Source organism: Brienomyrus brachyistius, unplaced genomic scaffold (assembly GCF_023856365.1).
Source record: "Brienomyrus brachyistius isolate T26 unplaced genomic scaffold, BBRACH_0.4 scaffold57, whole genome shotgun sequence".
Taxonomy (NCBI): Eukaryota; Metazoa; Chordata; class Actinopteri; order Osteoglossiformes; family Mormyridae; genus Brienomyrus; species Brienomyrus brachyistius.
The window spans coordinates 477,422-496,395 of NW_026042332.1; the positions used below are offsets into that span (position 1 = coordinate 477,422).

The window sequence follows — 18,974 nt, forward strand, 5'->3', positions numbered from 1 at the left end:
CCAGTCTCACTTCACATGCACAGGTGCCCTTCCGGAAAGCACACCTGGCTTTTAAAGGGGCCAGGTCAGTGTGGGATACCATCCCGCGAGTCCCGCAGTTCTGAATAGGGACCACGCCTACTGCTAAGGAGCTAACCCCAGCTCCAGTGGTTCCAGTGCCGGCGGTTCCTGCGGCGCCTCCTGCTGTTCCTGTGCCAGCGGTTCATACTGTGCCTCCTGCTGTTCCTGTGCCGGCGGTTCCTACTGTGCCTCCTGCTGTTCCTGTGCCAGCGGTTCTTGCGGCGTCCCCTGCTGTTCTGGTGCCGGCGGTCCCTACACCATCGCTGCCCGAGGTCCCTGTGCCGCCGCCGCCTTCCGAGGTCCATGCACCGATGCCGCCTGAGGCTCCTGGTGCAACGCTGCCCAAGGTCCTTGCACCAACGGTCAGTGCTCCGCCCACCACTCTGCCTGTTGATCCTGCCCTGCTTGTTCATCCTGCCTTGCCTGTTGATCATGACCTCCTTGTTGACCCATACCCACCGATACCTGATGTCCCAGATCTGCCAGTACCTGATGTCCATGGACTACAAGGTGCCCATTCCTATGGTCCCAGTCCCGGCAGTCAACACTCCGGCCCCAGCGGTCCCAGTCCCGGCAGTCGACGCTCCGGCTCCAGCGGTGCTTGACCTGTCCACACGTGATATTCCAGATCTGCCTGCACTTGATGCTCTGGCTTCCCCTGTACCTGTTCCACCTGTGGTCCCTGTCCCTCCGGCTCTGGTCCCCCCAGCTCAGGACCCAGATCCCACACCACCAGCCCCAGTGGACCCCTCCAGAGGAATGACTGCCCTGTCACCCCACTATGGCAGACCCTGGCTGGGGCTCCACCTTTCACTGCGGTTTCCCATAAGAGGAGAGGACACTTGCGCAGGGGCCGTGTCCCACCCACTCTACCCCCTGGCTTGCCCTCAGGCCCTGTGGCTCTAGCTCAGCAGTCGCCTGCAGGTCCCCCTCCAACGCCTGCCGCAGCTTCCCCTCCCTCCTCACCTCCATCGGATTCCCCTTCTTCTCCCTCCTCACCTCCACCGGATTCCCCTTCTTCTCCCTACTCGCCTCCACTAGTTCCCCCTCCGATTCCCTCCTCGACTCCATCGCCTGTTCCTCCATCAGCCTCCTCGGTCCTGTTGAGGTCCCCTCCTGCTCTTACCTCACGTCTGCCGAGGGTCCCTCTGGCTCCAGCCTCTCGCCCGCTGGGATGCCCCTGGGCTCCCCATTTTCCCCTGTCCTCTGCCTTCCTGCCTCCTTGTTTTGTGCCTCCTGTGTCTCTGGCGTTCCCCCCAGCCCCTTTTTTCTTCCTCTCTGTGTTTCCCCGGTGTATCCTTTTTTGGTGTGCCTGTCTGTGTTTCCAGTTCTGTGTCAGGTATTGTCCTGGCTTCTGCCGTTGTGTCCATTCTGTGTGTCTGTCCTATTCCCGGTTTCTCACTAATGTTCTTGGTTTGTTTTCTCCAGGTCCTGACAGCGGAGGGGGGGGGGTGGGTTCTGTGATGCCCGATCGTCCGCTCCTCCTGTGTGCCACACCTTGGTCATTAACCCCATGTGATATTCCGAGGTAACCAGCTGTCCCATGTAGTTTTGATTAGTCTCTGGTATTTAAATGTGCGTTCAGTCAGTCTCCCTAGTCCTGTCATTAATGTTGTTCTGTGGTGAAGTCCTTATGTGAGTTCTCCTTCCCGTCTGTCTCATATTTGTTGCTGTCCCCCGTTCTACCCCGTATCATAGACTCACATACCTCCTTACCTGCTATGCCTGCACCTGGACATGACACCACCAACAGGACGCATGGCGTGCCAGTGATATCCACCGCTGATATGTAGTTGGGATTATTCATAGTTACGCATCTGGTCAGGTAAAGTTGAATTACTACATGTATAATATAATAATCTATACCACAAGTGTGTCTGCTGAGTTGTGGCATGAGTAAATGGTGTCCTGTAGTTGTGTTCTGGACATACAGCAACTCTGCATATAATGGACTGTTTTGCCAGGTTCCTTGAAGTCCGTTATAACAGGATTTTACTGTACATAAGTCACCTTGCATGATATACCGGGGCACAACCAGGAAGACAGATATTTAATGTTGCTTGTATGTTTAATTTACTTGGCTTTTAAAGATCTGTCTAACAGTGACTGAGATTCTGATTCTGCTTGTCACTCTCCCAGCTAACAGGGGACGTTCTCAAAACATCAGCCAATGTTATGTGAGGAGCCTCTCAAAGCGGCAGGGAACGTTCTTAATGTTAATGGAACGTTATTTCTACGTTTGATATTTTAACAAAGGATCTGTCAGTGTTAACATGGTAACATCATTACCCGAACATCATTTTTAAGGTAATGTTGAAAAATAATTTGTTTTAGTATAAATATTGTTTTATAAAAGTGCTATTTGTGTATAATGTGAATGCGCCATCCTGCCTTGAACCCATGACCTCAGAGGTGTACTTGCATTATTTGTTTGTACGTTATTATTCTTAGGTGTAGCAATGTTGTAGTACTGGCATAGTTTTCTGGGAACATCAGGAAAGATGGACACTTTGAACGATACCTGATTGTGACTGATCATGGATCTGATTGTGAGTTTGATTGTGATTGATTGTTACTCCGATTGTGACTCCAATTATGACTGTGATGTGAAGCTGAACCACCTCCTCACAGACACGTTCCTCATGTGGTGTGACGGAAAGCGAAGTCGCCCCTGCAGCTCTGCCCTTCTGCATCAGGGCTACTCGGCACGCCGGCAAAACCTCGGTGCTCTGCCTACAGGGCAAACCGCCATCCGTGCTGTAGTGGGGTTGGCATCCTCTGCGCCCGCCGCTTCCTGTGCGAGACGCGCCGCCCTGTGCCCGTGCAGGGAGGCAGGCCGAGTGCGTAGCCTTCCGTTACATAAGCGCCGCGAGAGCGATGGAGAACAGTGCGTTCCGGCTCGCTTCTGCGTCTCTGGGAAGCTGCGCTACACTCCGTAAGAGGCCCCGCGGGGCTCACTGCTGAACAGCGCAGTCGGCGGAGAGCTCAGCGCACAGATCTGCTACCAGTTTGCAAATTGCATAACTTATAAATGAAGCACAGAATGTGGTCTTTTTTCATCAATATAATGTAACACTTATTTAGTCAGTGTTCAGCCTAGAAATTGTAAAGTGAAAGGACAGGAAGAAGCTGCTTCCCATTCTACTGAGCAACATGACATCATTTCTCACTCAGTGACAACTTTACTTGGTGCTGAGCAGCTTTAAATCACAAAAAACAGGAGGCTGAAATCTGAAATTCAGGTTTAATAGTTCTGTGACTAAAAGAGGATAACAGATCTATCAGGTCTTTGCTATTCGATCATACAGCCCTGAGATTCATGCAACAAGCTGCATCACAGAGTTTATCCCCAGGAGATACAGGTGACCTATAAATCAGACCATAACACGTCAAGATGCCCACAAAGCAGGGGGCCAGGGCCAATGAGAAGCCCTGCTGACACTCTCACCAGTCTTTGTGTTCCATAATCTTAGTGAGAGACGACGTATTTAGTGAATCCAGTGTCCCTGAGTGAAAGTTCTGGTTTTGGTCTGTCTGTGACTGAAGGGGAGCAGACCTCCACAGCCAGGGTTGACCAGTCTTCGAGTTCCTCACATAGCATGAACCATCTCGTGAGCAGAAAGGGTGCCCACACTGTCCGTGGAGGTTGGTAGGACACGTTCTTCGTTTAGAAGGCTTTGCCTGCTGTGACTTACAATGATGTGGTTCTTAGGTTCAGTCCAGTTACTGCCCCTGTGGATCCTGCAATAACTAAGCACCCCCCCCCAAACCCTTTGTCATTTATGTGCACATTAAACATTGAGGAATAGAGTGTTACCCCTTGAGGAAGCAGCCTTTCTTTCCTGTCCAAGATGTTCTTTAAATTCCCAGTTGCTCAGATGGAAAAAAAAATATACAACGTCTGAAGTATTCTCTTGTTTGTTACGGCTTCTACAGACAAGCACGGTAAGGCTGAGGAAGGCAGGGCCTGTCTTGGACGTCGCCCGAAGGTGTTGAGGGCGTGGTCTGCGCTCAGCTCTCTTCATCAGCTGGCATTGTGCTTTGGATTATGGGATTTTTGTAGGGGACTCTGTCTGGGAGCCTTTCCAGCTTTTACTGTAGTGATAGAATTTTCTCTGTCACATATCTTTGGGATACCGCTGGTCCTGACAGATGTGTGCAATTGCATCATCCAAGTCTCTGGACCCAAATGTTTATATATATAAAAATTGTGGCATGGTATCATCAGAGCAGGACAGTCTGCTTCAACTTGAAAATGACCAATGTCTACGGTCCCACTGTGGGTCCAGTGGCTCTACCTTAATGCTCATGGTTCTTATGTCTTGTGTACTGGTTTTAGGCAATAATATGGGGAATATTATTAAAAAGTTATTGGAAAGCCATCTGATTAAAATGGGGACTGCCCATTGGTGTCATATAAGCATTCTTTGACAGGCCCCTTCCAGGTCACATGGTATTCTGGTGTTCTTATACTCCAACTGCACCAATCAGCGTCCTATCTGTATCCCGTCAGCCAATGAGGAGCCATCCATACACTGTGCCTCTGCTCTCATAGACATGAGAACTGGGAACAAACCTTCAGCAGCCCTGTATGTGAATTTCACACTGGGACTGACTACACAAATGTTTGCCAATGCGGAGCTGTAACTTATGAAGCCTGCTGTCTCTCAGTGCATTAAAGTGTTGATTTAAAGCAGCCACTAACATGGGTTGTGCCTCGGCTGCTGCTGGGGATCTGGGGACACCCAAGTCTTTATTTATTCCCTTATCAGAGTAGGGTATATGCACCATATATATATATATATATATATATATATATATAATGTATCTCCTGCCATCCAAGCCCTCAAACAATGCATAATAAATAACTTGATAAGTATAAAGGGCTGTTGTGAGTAACACTGCTGCCTCAGACCAAGTCAGGGGTTTCAATTACTTCGATGCTGTGTGTGTGTTTGTTTGTTTACGTGTGTGTGTGTGTGTGTGTGTGTGTGTGTGTGTGTGTGCGTGTGTGCGTGTGTACATGTGTGTGTGTGTGTGTGTGTGTGTGTGTGTGTGTGCAGTTATATTTGTGTGTCTGGAGTTTTGGATGTTCTCCATTCCTGTGTGAGTTTCCTCTGGCTGCTCCGGGTTTCGCTAGTTCAGAGGGTGTGCCCTGCATTGTGACACAACCCTCCTCCTCCCCTCCCCATCACCATGACCCTGACCACGATAAGCAGAAGGTGAATCATAGATGGATGGATGGATGCTCAGTGTAACTCGCAAAAAAATACCCCGATACATCAGAAACACATTTTCATGCTTTCAAAACTGCACGTCCCCTGACAATGTGGTAAAATTACAGCAAAGTACTGCCAGGTTTGAAAGAACTGGGCACAGTTTTATAACCATGGGCAAGTCCATTTTACCATGGCAACTTCCAGAAGCATCATCAACATGCTCTCCAGTAATATTAGCCATCCCAATAACACAATAACATTGCCTGGTATCAAAAATGTAAGCATGAGTTAGATTACAGGGCCATTTGTAAGACAAACTACGTCTCACTTTTGCTCCCATATGGGTATATAAGGAATGTTTAATAGTCATTTACGTTTTCATGAGTGACGGCTGGGGTGTGTTTAGCCAGGTTAGTGCCAGGCGAGCCAGGTCTCTGTGATCTCCATGCAAAGCTGCTCCTTCACCATTAACGCGATCGAAGCCAAGAGGAATTAACCCGATTTACAGCGGCTTCGGGCCACCGCGTGACGAAGCCGTGAGACGTGGGCTTAACGTTTAAAGACGAAGTGATCGGAGTAAACAGCTCTGCTGAGCAAAACCTGGGACAGCAGATCGTTAACTTGTTCAGATTTAAAAGAATAAAATGTTAAGCAAGACGTTGAATTTATGGACAAAGTGCGATTAAATCTTTTATTAATCCTAGGATCGCCCATATAAATTTCATGTTGTCTTATAGTTTCTCAATGGCACCAGGCGTCTACATTTTGATGTGATCTCCAGCAGTGACATAAGAGATTTTCTGGAGCAAACTGCTAACATACAGTAATAATGATAGATCAAAAGCTGCTTCCTTGAATGCCTTGTTGCCTGCTTTAAGATCACTCTTCCTAAAAGTACAAGCACCGCGATGACATATCTTTGTTAATCAACCTTCGGTTTCCTTTGTAGTGCAGAGATCAGGAAGATTTCTGGGTACAGATAAAAAGCTATGGTGAACTCATAAACCACAAGAAAGGACGTCATGTCTGCATTTAAGGCAACAAATCACCATTTAGGTCATGTTTTAGAACAGTCCTTTGCCTGTTACGAAACAACAATATGCCCGACCTGTCTGATATTGCCCGTGCTATATGTTAGGCTTCAAAGGAGGAAATAAACCACAGGTGCAGGATCATGTGAGCATAACAAAGACAGAGTGTTTCAGCGCTAAGTGGCTGCTTCATAAACAAACAAGCATACAAGGAACTTCTAACGCTGAGTCCCAATATCCCAAGTATCTGAGTACTGCTAAGGCCTGATCCATGTGCTTTGCTATGTAAGAGGAATGAAGACATCTAGAGGCACACCTGCCTCCATCCTCAGAGGGGGGGTGCTATCTTTTGATCATTCGTGATTAAGAATAACTACCTCGTCCATCACGACCAATCCTTTAGTATGTAACCTTGAAAATGTTCTATCCACGGGTCTCGGCCTCTGCCAGCCGCTTCCAGTGAATAATCTCATAAACAAACTTCCCCACTACCCGAAAATGGCATGCAGGTTAAGCAGAATGCGATCTTGCTTAAAGGCCTGCATTACGGGAGTTTGCACACAAAGGCTTCTGGGTGTCTGGTGCCAAGACAGAGCTCCGTCCACATTTAATGTGGGCTTAAAAACTTCAAGTCAAAAGTAAGTTCCCAGATGTAAATTTTTGAAAATATCCCTGAGCCATTGAGCATGGCCCTTGTGAGCGGCTCTCTCCCATCCCAGCCACTCACACTGATGCTTTTATGCTGTTTGTTTTAGGACCACAAATTTATGAGGCTATTAGTTTGACTGCAGAATATGGTCTGTAGTCTTTGAAGGAAACTGTATAGCCTGCAGATACTTATCTGAAAACATCATTATTGAATACATCCAGAAAAATCACATTGCATTTATGGAGAAGAATCCTTTCATAAAATGTATATTTTCAAGTTCAGTCTCATATCCCTTTTCAAATAGAAAAATTGTTCAAACAAATACAATTATACATACTATAAATGGCCACAAGCTCTTAAAGTATAAAATTACAATACATACTTTATACAAAACTGAAAATGTAGGGGAAAACAAGACCTCTGTCATCTCCTAATGTACTATTAACTACTGAAATTTTATTTTAAAAAAATGTATTATTATTATTTATTGTAAATTTTGAGCTGAGGATTACCTAGATGCTAGAATCTCAAATTATATTCCTGAACTCCTCTCAGCATTATTTTTATCTGTTTGGCCAAGATCACAACATCTGCCGCGTTGCTGCTCTCAAGCTCCGTGGGTTTTGCCACAGACTTTCACAAGTTTCCATGCAAAAGCAAAACGGAGCGAAACAGACTCTTTTGCCCCTGCAGTGTTCGGCACCATTTCTGGCTGCTGTCCGTAACCTGCCTGTAGTGCTGTAAGCCCTGAATCTTCAGTGGGTGGAGGTCATCACCTGAACACCCAGGGCTGTATCGACCACTATCAAGGCACAGAATATCCGTACCTCATAACACAGCCATTGGCACATATCTGTATTTGATGATAAAAGTCCAACCACTCCTAAATACATTGTTTATGGTTGGACTATATAGACTGAGCTAAGCTAAACATTTTACCCCCCAGCTTTCCCAGAAAGTCTGTTTGACCTTTAATATTATTTCTGATCTCTAAATCACCTTTCTAATATGTAACAGAAAATCATGCCAAATATTACAGTCCTATAAAAAGTATTAACATCAAACTGTATCCCTCATATAGTGGATTAGATGCACTTAAACAGCTCACATATCCATAGATACTAAGGAGACATTCCAAAAAAACAGAGATTGACCCCTTTTATCCTCAGAAAGGATTTCCTCAAAGCTACTTGGATTTTTCTGGAATCTTTTCTAGGACAGAATTTGCATTGGAAATGCAATAATTCTGAATAGTTCATATAACATACAAAGCCAAAAACCTTCATATTTGTCTCAATGGATGATGCAGTCTCATCCAATGACGTACACTGATCACATGGATCAGAATATTGATGTTATTTATGATGCAAAATGATAAATACAGTCAGCTGGATCTCAGGTATTAAAGGGTGGATTATGAGGAATATTAATCAGAAAGTGTTCTAAGCCAAAGAAAAATTGATGTTTTGTTGCAAAAGAGGTCAAATCCTTTTCTTTTTTTTACAGACATTTGTGGTGAGCACACTGAAGACTTAAACACTTGTGTTCTGCGAGCTGTGTTTTTAAAACGAATATCCATTTCTTCTCCCAACCGTTGCCAAAAAGGTCAGCCTTGGATCTTTTGATATATTCTTGTCCTTCATTAAAATTTATCGCATGTGTATAACATATAGGGCAGATGCTAACATATTTCTTTCATTTTCAGTCGGTTTAATGCTCAGCAGTTGTCAGTATTTTCGAGCGAGATACAATTTCAGATGTAAGCATGTAGGCTGAGAAGGTGACAGAGCCTCAGTGTGTGAGAGAGGTGTGCTGGGAATGTTGTTCATCTTACAAAAAGGGACAGCCTGGTACCTGCTCCCTGAAGAGTGTCGATCATAACATTAAGATGCGCATAACTGCTGATCTTCTAGGGGAATTTAATTCACAGATGCCAACCTACAGCTAGGTAAAAAAATTAAGGTTCCTACCATTTATGATGGATGTAATCTGCACGCAGAAACAAAGTGACACCACTGTGACGTAGTCTGGACACGACACGGTTTCACAATAGCGGTCACCAGTTCTAACTAAGCTATATTTGTAGTGGCTCAGAACATTGTGGAATGACATATTTGAGCAGATCACAGAGAGGAGGAACACCCAGTACTAGAGAGCCAAAAGCCAGGTAATCTGGAGGGCTGTTTAAACTCAGACATCAGCCACCTTAATTAAGACAGGCGATGCTTAATGTGATTATCACCATATAACAGGTGAATCTACCTCTCTGGAGAACAGGTACTTCAAGGTGATGAGTAAGACATGGTGGACTGGGGCACCTCAGGAGTGTGGACTGATGTAACACAGGGAGCCAGGCACCAGGTTTTGGGAAGCACACTCATCATGTGACATGAGACAAAGCACCTTAGGCTATTATGTTGTTTGTATTGGCAATTCAGTAAAATATTAAAAGCAGACCTTTGAAATAGAATTACACAGCTCACGCAGCAAATTATGCAATATAATAAGCAGATTCCAAAATATTTATACATATCCTTTTTCCTTTCTTGGTTGCAATGCATTACTAATTCATCTTTTCGGAGGTAATACAATTACTTCGGTCACCGTGTTTACATTTTATATATATATATCCGGTAACAGGGGCTCAATGGCTACTTCAAAGGCATCGAATAGCCACACGAATTAGGAGACGTTGTTGCTTTTTAAATTCATTTATTATATTTTGAAAGCGATCTGTGCAAGTGTTCAATAAAACATGTGCCCTTGCAGACGAATGTCACTGCGCATCATTCCCGTACGGAACTGCCGGTAGGTCGATCGCCTGTTTTCCAGGAGGTCACAGGCAATGCCAGTCGTTTCCGTACGGAAAGGGACCGCTGTCATATTCCACAAACAGGGGCTGTCCTTCGTGGGACGGACGGGATTTTCCTCGCTTTGGATTGGACGGCCCATCTTGTCATTTAGTATGTCAAGGTACTGCTGTCATACCCCACAAAACTGGGGGTTGTCCTTTATGGAACGGGTAGGACTTTCTTCGCTTTGGATTGGATGCTCCATCCTGTCAGTCATATCAGTATGTAAAGGTACCGCGGTCATATTCTACAAACAGGGGACTGTCCTTTGTGGGACGGACGGGATTTTCCTCGATTTGGATTGGACAGCTCATCCTGTCAGTCATCTCTGTATGGAAAGGTACCGCTGTCATATCCAACAAACAGGGAGGCAGTCCTTCGTGGAACGGACGCAATTTTCCTCGCTCTTGATTGGACGACCCTCCCTGTCAGTCATCTTCGTCGGCCGTGCGGGACTATCGCTCGCTGAGCCGATCCGGGGGAGGAGGACGGAGATGCGGGGAAAAAACACAAACAATCCGTGCCGACCGCCATCTTGAATCCAGCCTGCTCACTGAATGGGAAGGAAACGGCAGGAGGAGGGGACCGCTCGGGAGCTGGCAGCTTCGGGCAAGGAGACAGCCGACGAACACTTCGAGGCACCAGAGTCCACCTCCTTACCTCTCCGGATCGGCGAGAAGTGACCGGAAAACCTCGGTTTGAAGCCGGACTCTCATCGGGTCCTCTCGGGCTACATAAGCCAGGGCTGGCGACGGGCTTCCCGACCGCGTCTTGCAGCAGAGGGAGGATCGATGTTCAGCAGCGCGGTGGTTGCGGTCTGGTACCGGTTCGATCAGAGCACCGAGATGCCCGCGTGTTTTCCGGGTGTTTCTCTGGAATTTTCAGCAGCGCCGTGGCAGTGCATCCCGAAATGTGGACCTGAATCCTGCTAGAAGAGCTGATCCTCCCCCCTTCAACTTTCTTGAGGATTGGGTCACTCGCGATTCCGAGGAAGTGTGGATGTGCGCCGAACCCATTCTCGGGAGAACGTTTTTCATGACTGCGGACCGGGCTGGAGTGACAAGACCTTTCATTCTAATTTAATTTAATGCCATCGATCACGGGCAGATGGTGACATGTCACCGCTCTCGCTGCGGAGTGGCTCGGTTCCCCGCTCCATCCTGTGAAAAAGTCCAAAACACCCGAAAGACGGCATTTCACATGTCGCCGGTCTTGGCTTCCTCTAAAATATATGTACACATGTGTACGTGATTTTTCTTCCCCTAAGTTCTTGAACAGCAGTGTTGCGGATACCTGCCTTGTAATAACCCCTTCCCCAAAGCAACAAGCTGATAAACAATGATCGCATTATATTTAGAACAGCATTTGTGTTTTGCCAGCTTTTCCAAGTGAGACGATTGCTGACATCCTAGGATTTTCCACGTGGGATCCCTGCAATATTTAGTGGCTGCTTGTTTTTTCCCCTTTGTCGACGTGAGGAGAATAAGCTTTCCGCCAAATGACACATGGTTGTCAAACTCAGTTGTCCGCACAGGGGATCTTGGAGTAGGGTTTGTCTCTTTTTTCCCAGGATTTAGGATTTTGCCAACAAACTGCTGATAGAGCCTGTCAGCCGGTACCCAGACTAGCATTTGCGCTGCACAGGAATCTCTGCGTTTTGCACTCAGCTCCCCGGGTGCAGCAGAAGTGCACGATCAGCGCCGGGTTTAGCCGCCGTGGGATTTAATTTATTTTTTATTCCCATAATTATTTTGGCGCAGTAGGTGATTTGATACCGTTACGAAAAATGGGAGCTGCTACGAAACTTGCTTTCGCCGTTTTCCTCGTCACCTGTTCATCAGGTGGGTATCCGGATGCTGGAATATGTTTCCATCTCTATGTGCAAAAAGATGTGTGTATCCGCACGCGCCTCTGTGTTCGTGTTTGCGCGAGTGCGTTGGTCTGCATGTGTGTTTGCATGTGTTTCGGTGGTTTGTTGCGGGTCACTTCCAGGATACTCGATGTGCCTCCATTAATTCTTTTACACCCACTAGCACCCATTCCCCGAGTGTCACGCTGAAGAAGTTGCGGTTACACGTGGGAATCGCTTTGCATGTGCCGGTGCGTGTGTTGACACGCCGTTTGTCACCGATCAGTAATGTCATTGTGGCCGTGCCTTAGCTGCGTGTGGCAGTGTGGCATGACCCGGTATCATCCAGCGCAAGCGTCCCCTTATACTGACCTTAAATGTGACTGAGTTCTGATCTTTCTGTCCGTAGAAATGTGTCCGTGATCGGAAAAATGCGCGCAGCTTTCAAACAATCCGATATACTCATGGTGTACTTTTAGTGGCCTATAGAATGATGACTACAGCGAGCACATAGGTATCTCCTTTTCTGATGTTTAAAAAGTCCGACTTCGCTGGGGCACCGTTATCTGCCGCTGCAGACCGGGCGCTTCCTACACGCTGCCCACAAGCAAATTTTCTTTATTAAAGCCTTTATATAATACGGCCGAATTGCCTCTAAGAGCCTTTTGGAATAAAATTACTGAAATCCTGTTTCCTAGGATTGCCCTGGTAATTGGAATGAATATCTCCGCTTCTTTTAATGGGATTTTCACCTGGCGTGCCTGTAGTGGGCAGTCTGGTAATATCTGGTCTGTAATGTAGTGACAAAGAAAACAGCTTAATTGGACATGTTTTAATTTAATACCCTGTACTTAAAGGAACTGCCCAATGAAATATGCCAAAGTGCATTTTTTTGACCGGAGTCAATGTTAATGAAACTGATGGAGATCAGATTGGGGGTTCAGAGGGGGTTTTTGTGGTCTCATGTGCTGTCGTTTAATATGGTTTATTATTCTGTGGTGTAGCCAGCTCTCCTAAGAGGTGCAGATGTGAGTCGCTGGACACTGCTGGACACTTGCAGATGTTCATGTTGCCTTCTGTATTTGTGTATATATATGTGCAAATAATATGAAAATATTATTTTATGACATGGATAAATACATGTTTTTTTCTCCCTGAGAGTCAGAAAAAGGTCTGTCAGCAGTTAGCTGGAGCGCGGTACCACTGCACAGCCCCAGCCTGTCAGCCAGTGAGCGTTTCTGCTGCTGCCCGCATCCTGCCTGGCTGAGTGCTGCTGTAACTGGCCGAGGGGGGAGTACCGCCCCCCTCTGCCCCCCCACCGCCGCCTGCTGTCCGCTCCCTTGCTCCTCTGCCGCCGCTTCTCTTTTTATTTTTATGTTTAATTGTTCTTTGGGCACCGTTTACTTTCCCCTTTATAAGCCACTTGCAGTCTCTTGTTAAACTTCTGCTAGGCAGATTAAGGTAACTGGAGAGGTTAGACAGCACCTCTAATGAACCGCTTCCAATAAAAGGGGCGTTTCGGCCGTTTATGTGATGCAAAGTGGCTTTGGGGGTATTTATAGCAAAAGGGCAGCTTTGCTCTTTGCCAGAGGTGGGGGGGCACAGTGATAAGGACAGAGACTCGCTGGTCCCAGGACATGCGCTCCTGAAATGTTCCTCATACTGTGGTGTAGCTGGATGACAGGTTTAACTCAAAAACAGTCTTGTAATAGGTTTCCACAGCCCACACCTTAGACACGTGACACAATCTCACTTCATATTTTGCGTCTTCCGTCTTTAAATACGGCTCCACAGTTGGTTCAGTCAAAGAGACAGTTGGTTGTCTCTTTGAGAGCCGTGTTGCATAAGGAAACGCAATAGTATTAGATGTATACTTTGCACGCACTTAGCTACGGATTACATTCAAGTTGCGGCGAATTATTGCCAAGTTCTTGAAGAACCGTACTGTGTATACAAGCAAGGACAACGGAAGACTCTGTCTGAGAAACAGATTAATATTTTTAGTTGATTTTCCTCAAGCTAGTAGGGACAGACTGATCGCAGGAAATGGTTTTCCTTAATTTCCTTCCGTTTACTTAACTCTCCACTCAGACGTGCAAGTCGTTCAGTCGTGTGTCTTTTCTCAGGATTGGGGAACGTGCGCGTAATTAACAAGGAACTGCGTAGAGACCTCGGGGTGTTTGCCGAGCAGTTAGATTTCATCAGGCTGACTCCCGTCATTGTCAGCGTTAACCTTTAATTGTGAAGTTTGAATAATTTTAAGAGGCAGGTGTGGTCACCTAAATATGATTGCAGTAAATCAGGCTGGTTTTAAAGGTCTGTGCTTCTGATACCAAAAGCGACCCTGCGCCCCCCCCCCCCCCCACCCCAATGCTGGGTGTAAACAGGATCCCTGGATCCACACTAAATCACAGCGGCATCTCTGTGGGAGAGACATTAACCGCTCGTCACCTGTTTGATGGCTGCCCTGCTGTGTGAGCAGTGATTTTACCCGGCGCTGAAACGGCCGAAAGATTGGCTTCGTGGCAGCGCCAGTGGATCATGCCGGCGTGTGACGGTGGAGGGTTTGTCTCCCATTCTTCCTCCCTCCACGCCTGCTTCCCTCTGACTTTCCTGCTTTGCTCGATAGCGTGGAGGCACTGAGCGGCCGTGATCGCGTGAGCTCGCACCCGTGGCTTTGGCGAAGCTGCCCACCCTGCCAGAGGTCTTCTGGGAGCTAAACCCCCCACCCTCAGACCCTCCGAATCCCAGACCCTTAACTATGTGCTGCTTTCACATCAGGGGGTGCCTGGGGGGGGGGTATCTGGTACTGCACCCTCCAAACCAGGAGAAGGGAGAAAACCTACCTTCAGTCTGGTATTTATGTAAATGTCTAGCCCCTCTGGCTCACTCACCCCCGCCCCTGGGCAGAAAGCTGGGAGAGACTGAGAATACCTCCTCTTTGAGGTTTTAGGGCTGTGGCTATTTATTAGGGCAGACAGTGTGGGTGTTAGCATGTCACCTGCACTCCATCATCTCCGTGCCAGCAGCGTACAGGAGGGAGCCTCAATTAATTACTCTCTTTGCCTGTGATGGGGAGGGGCTTATTTCTATTCTTATTTTGGGATTTTTTTTTTTGTTTAATACAATTTTTCTAAGCATTTCTTAAAAAAGACGTGAAGGTTCCATCAGTCAGCGTGGTGTGAACAAACGCGGCGTTCGGCGCCTCTCCGGAGGACGTGAATAAAAACGGCGACATCACACAGAATTCACGCACAAGGGTCACAAACCCAGCAAAGCTCCGAAATAGAAATGGCCTGCGCTAAATTTAGACTCCGGTTCCCCTCTTTAAAAATACCTTTTGTGCAGATAAATGTGTTTTTTTTTCCACTAGAGCTAGGAAAGATTAGCGTGATACCCTCAGCTGCGGGGGGGACAGTTACCCTCTGCAGGGAGAGTCCTGAACTCAGCCGCTGTGGCCGCAGATGCTGCTTTGCTCCACGCGACCCCCCCTCTTCATTGGGACACAAACGATGGTGCTTCCCTTACACGTATTACCCTCCGAAGGGCGTGGCATCAAAAATCCTGCGACGGAGCCCACATCTGCGCTGGTGTTTCACGTCGCTTGGGGTGTGTCCATGAACAAATGCGCGCTCCTGCTCTCTCTGTGTTCACCGCAGTTTTCGGTCAAACCTGGACTCCCTGTCTGCTTCCTCAGCCAATCGCCGGGCTGGTGGAGGTCCAGCTTGAGCAGAAGATGGTGCAGCAGCTGTTGATTCTCCAGTCAGCTGACCAGCTCCGGGGCGGGTGCAGCAATCTGTCGGTTGCAATTTTGAAGGCCACGCCCCTTTTGTCCTGTTTTGAACCATCTAGCGGATTCGTGGTATGAGGGGGACCTTGTCATCATCGCCTCCTGTTGGCTGCCTCTCTGATTTTATCGCCTCTCCTGAGTCGGCCAGGGCTGCAGGCCACCGTCACTGGGCAGTGTTTGCGTGCTGAATAATGCATGCAGCGCCATAACGCAATAAGGATCAGGTGCGGCTGCAGTGACAGCAAGCCCCCCCCCTCCCTAGTCCCGGTCTCTGGATTTTCGCAAATCCCCGTCGCATTAAGCTGCTCGCTGATGAATCCACTCCCGCGGGAGGAAATATTTCCCACTTCCCCATAGAGAGTGAGCGACGGAGCATGCGAGTTGCGTCCGGGATGCATTTCGCACCCGGGTTTGCAGGGGAGGTGAGGCGACCGGGCCGAAAGGCCTAGCCAACAACCCGACGTATCATTCATTCATGACAGCTGAGTATCACATGACAGCGCTCCTGCTCCCGCCTGCCGCAGGGTCCCGTGCCCCTCATCCACGAGTCTTGCTGACATAACTGACGCAGAGCACTTCCTCAATAGTGATCTTGACGAACTCTGATTTTTAAGCATCGGAACATTGTCTCAGTGGCCAAGTTTGGAGGGTGAGGGGGACAGTTAGTTGGTTTTCTTCACTTGCAGTGCTGTCCAGCATGTTGGCTTGAGCGCCCCCTTCAGGAAGGCCTGTATCCTGTAGCATCCCCCGTCGTAATCAGTCAGCTAATTGTAAAGCCCTGATTAGCTGCTACAGTTCAGTAGCTCTTTTCTTGGGTGGGTTTACAGCTGTTGGGTTGAGTCCCACTGGACTAGAATAGCACCAATGTCATAGCATGGTGGATACAGATTATTAACACCAGATGAATAATTGAGGCTGTGAATGATTTATGTGGCCCTTGTACAGGCACTGGGAGGCGGGCTGAGGGAACTTGCTCAGGGAGTGTGTTCGGGCCCAGTACCACAGGGTCTGGAGGGTGAGTAACGAGCTGGTTTTGATTCCCCACCATTTCTGTCCAACCCCAAGGCTGAGGGGTTCACAGTCCGACGGGGGAGTGGGATCTGCCCCACTGGGGCCTGCTGGCCTGTCCCTCAGTAGGAAGCCACATGGTCCGAATTTCTCCGGTGAAACGGCCTCGGGAAAAATGGAAGTGATGTGTGGAATAGTGGTCGCGTTTCATGTAAAAGCCTGGCACTCGGTCACAGTACGACCCTTGTCACCGGACTGCACGTCTCTGGGCGGAGACCCAAGCGACACTCCTCACGCGCGGCGATATCGCTCTATATTGTCTAATGAAATATGAATGAAGTCATTATTTACGAAGGCGAGATGGTGGTGGCTTTGCCCTCAGTGGACATTTACGATGAAGCAGAATATAGAAAGCGCCAGGTGAGGGGAATGTTCTGGAATGTCCCATTTATCCCGAGGCAGGGATCAGGATGGCGTTGCTGCCGGCTACACTAAGCTGTGCGAAATAAACATTCCTTATGATTGTTCTTAATGGTGGCAGGCTGGCCCAACTGCAGTGCTGTCTCTGTGCCGCTGGGGGGCGCTCTCAGCGTCTTCGTACCCGAGCCCCTCTACTTAAGCCAAATGACCAGAAAGCATCTTTGTGGTTATGACCTAGATGGAGAGCGACTCTTCTGGGTTTATACGGATTTAATGCAACTGGCCTGCAGCGGTGTCCTGGAATGGCATGCGACCCTGCTGTGGGTAACCCCCCCCCCCCCCCCCGTTGAAGTCATGGATCACGGGGGCTTAATAGATCTAAGAGCAGGTTTTTGAGGCCCCAAGTGAGATTGACGTGGCCACACATGTTGCTCTCTATGCTCCTCAAAGACACTGGTCTAGACAGACCAACCCCCCCATCTCAAGCCTGCTTTGATACCTGATTAAATCTGCTTGTCATACATTTATCATGTTCTCCTCACAAGACACACACACATTTGTAATTTATTTAATTTCTCCAGCCGTGTTTAGCTTTCTGGTAGAATCGTGTCTTTTTTGCATGCTAAACTTGTCCGGAAGGCTCTAGAAGCGGAAAACCCCCTGCAGGGTGCCCGCCCCCCCCCCCGTTGCTCACTTTGTACGCAGTTCATTTGAAAAGTTTGTTGCTGTTGTATCATTTCAAGATAAGTGTCCCGTAAGCTGCTTGGAAATGGTTGTATGTTTCCTCTGAAGAGCAGTGATGAGATTCTGCTGATCCGTCTCTGTCTTAAAACCACACTTGTGCCGTTTGCAGTCACTCACACGCATGGAGATGTTATTGCTGGTCAGATGTCCTCCTGTGTCGTTGTTCCTGGGCGAGGTGAGCTTTGGCCCCGACTTGCATGTCAGCACCTCTGTGACCGTGTTCTGGCTGTACCAGGGACCTTTTTGGCTCTTTTTGACCGTAGCGTTGCCCCTGTTTGCATTGTGATTTGTGGGCTCCTGATTGTACGCCTGTTTGGCTTATTTATAAGAGCAAGAACTGAGTCCCAGCAGGCGTAAAAGCCCCTCAGTCCTAAATGGCTGGTGTGTAAGTGAGACCACATCCGGCCCTGTGGTTAAGCGGTCCCCCGTCTCCGAGGATGTGGTTATGCGGTCGCCGCGGTTATGCGGTCGCCGCGGTTATGCGGTCCCCCGTCTCCGAGGCCGGGGTTAAGCGCTCCTCCATCTCGGAGAACACGTCCGGCCCCACAGTTAAGCAGTCCTCTGTGTCTCAGACTATGTTCTGTCCTTTTTCATTTCTCTTTTACAGCAGCTCTTCTGCTGATTACATCACCCCACCCCCCCCCCTCCAAATGCCACCACAGTCCTGTGGGTAGAGCAGTGAGAGCGCCCATGGCTTTGTATCACGGTGGGGGGGTGCGGGGGGGCTGGCTGCGGTCGCTGTCCATTCCAGCGGGATTAAGGGCTCCGCTTCCCCTGCTGATCCCAGCATTTTTTTAAACCTCAGCAGGCTTTGCGGTGGGATGCTGCCTCCCCCCCCCCCCCCCCCCCACCGCCGCTGGCTAATCTTGCCGTTTTCTCTGGCCGCACCTGAGCAAGTGCCTTTCGCTGACGGCGATCTCCGCTCCTTACAGTGGTGGGGGGGGCGGGGTGTCCTCTTTTCTTCCCCATTTGCAGTGTATGCTGTAAATGTTGCTCCGTTCGTATTTCCTGTTGCATCAGACGGCACGGCACTGGGGGGGGCTGTGCAGCTCAGCAGCCGGTTCTGCGGCGTTGTGGCCCGTAGACTCACAGTCTCGTGCAGTCGTGGTATGTGGGCCGGTCCATGTCAGAGGCGGGGTGTGAAACCCGTGCTTGGAATGTCCTGGCGTGTTCTGGTACAAAGACAGGGTATTGTCAGAGCTGTAGCAGTGACAGCCACTATAACCATGATGATAATAATAACGACAGCATCTCAAGGAACATGCCCTGTCCCTGGGAGGCAAGCTCCTCCTGCCGCCATGGCGACTGGGGGGGTCAGTCAGGCTTTTGGTGTTCCTCAGATGAACTCCTGC

At 48.5% G+C, this 18,974-nt stretch overlaps 1 protein-coding gene across 2 annotated transcripts in view; it reads left to right on the forward strand.

Annotated features, from left to right (window-relative positions):
• Positions 1–10,140: 10,140 nt before the first annotated feature.
• Positions 10,141–18,974, forward strand: part of LOC125724534 (activin receptor type-2A-like) — a 37,870-nt gene continuing 29,036 nt past the window's right edge. Inside the window, exon 1 of one of the 2 annotated variants that reach the window (XM_049001275.1) lies at positions 10,141–11,652. In XM_049001275.1, coding sequence (XP_048857232.1) covers positions 11,598–11,652 — 55 coding nt within the window. In that variant the 5' untranslated portion in view covers positions 10,141–11,597. The remainder of the gene's footprint in view (positions 11,653–18,974) is intronic. The other variant, XM_049001274.1, reaches the window with a different exon arrangement.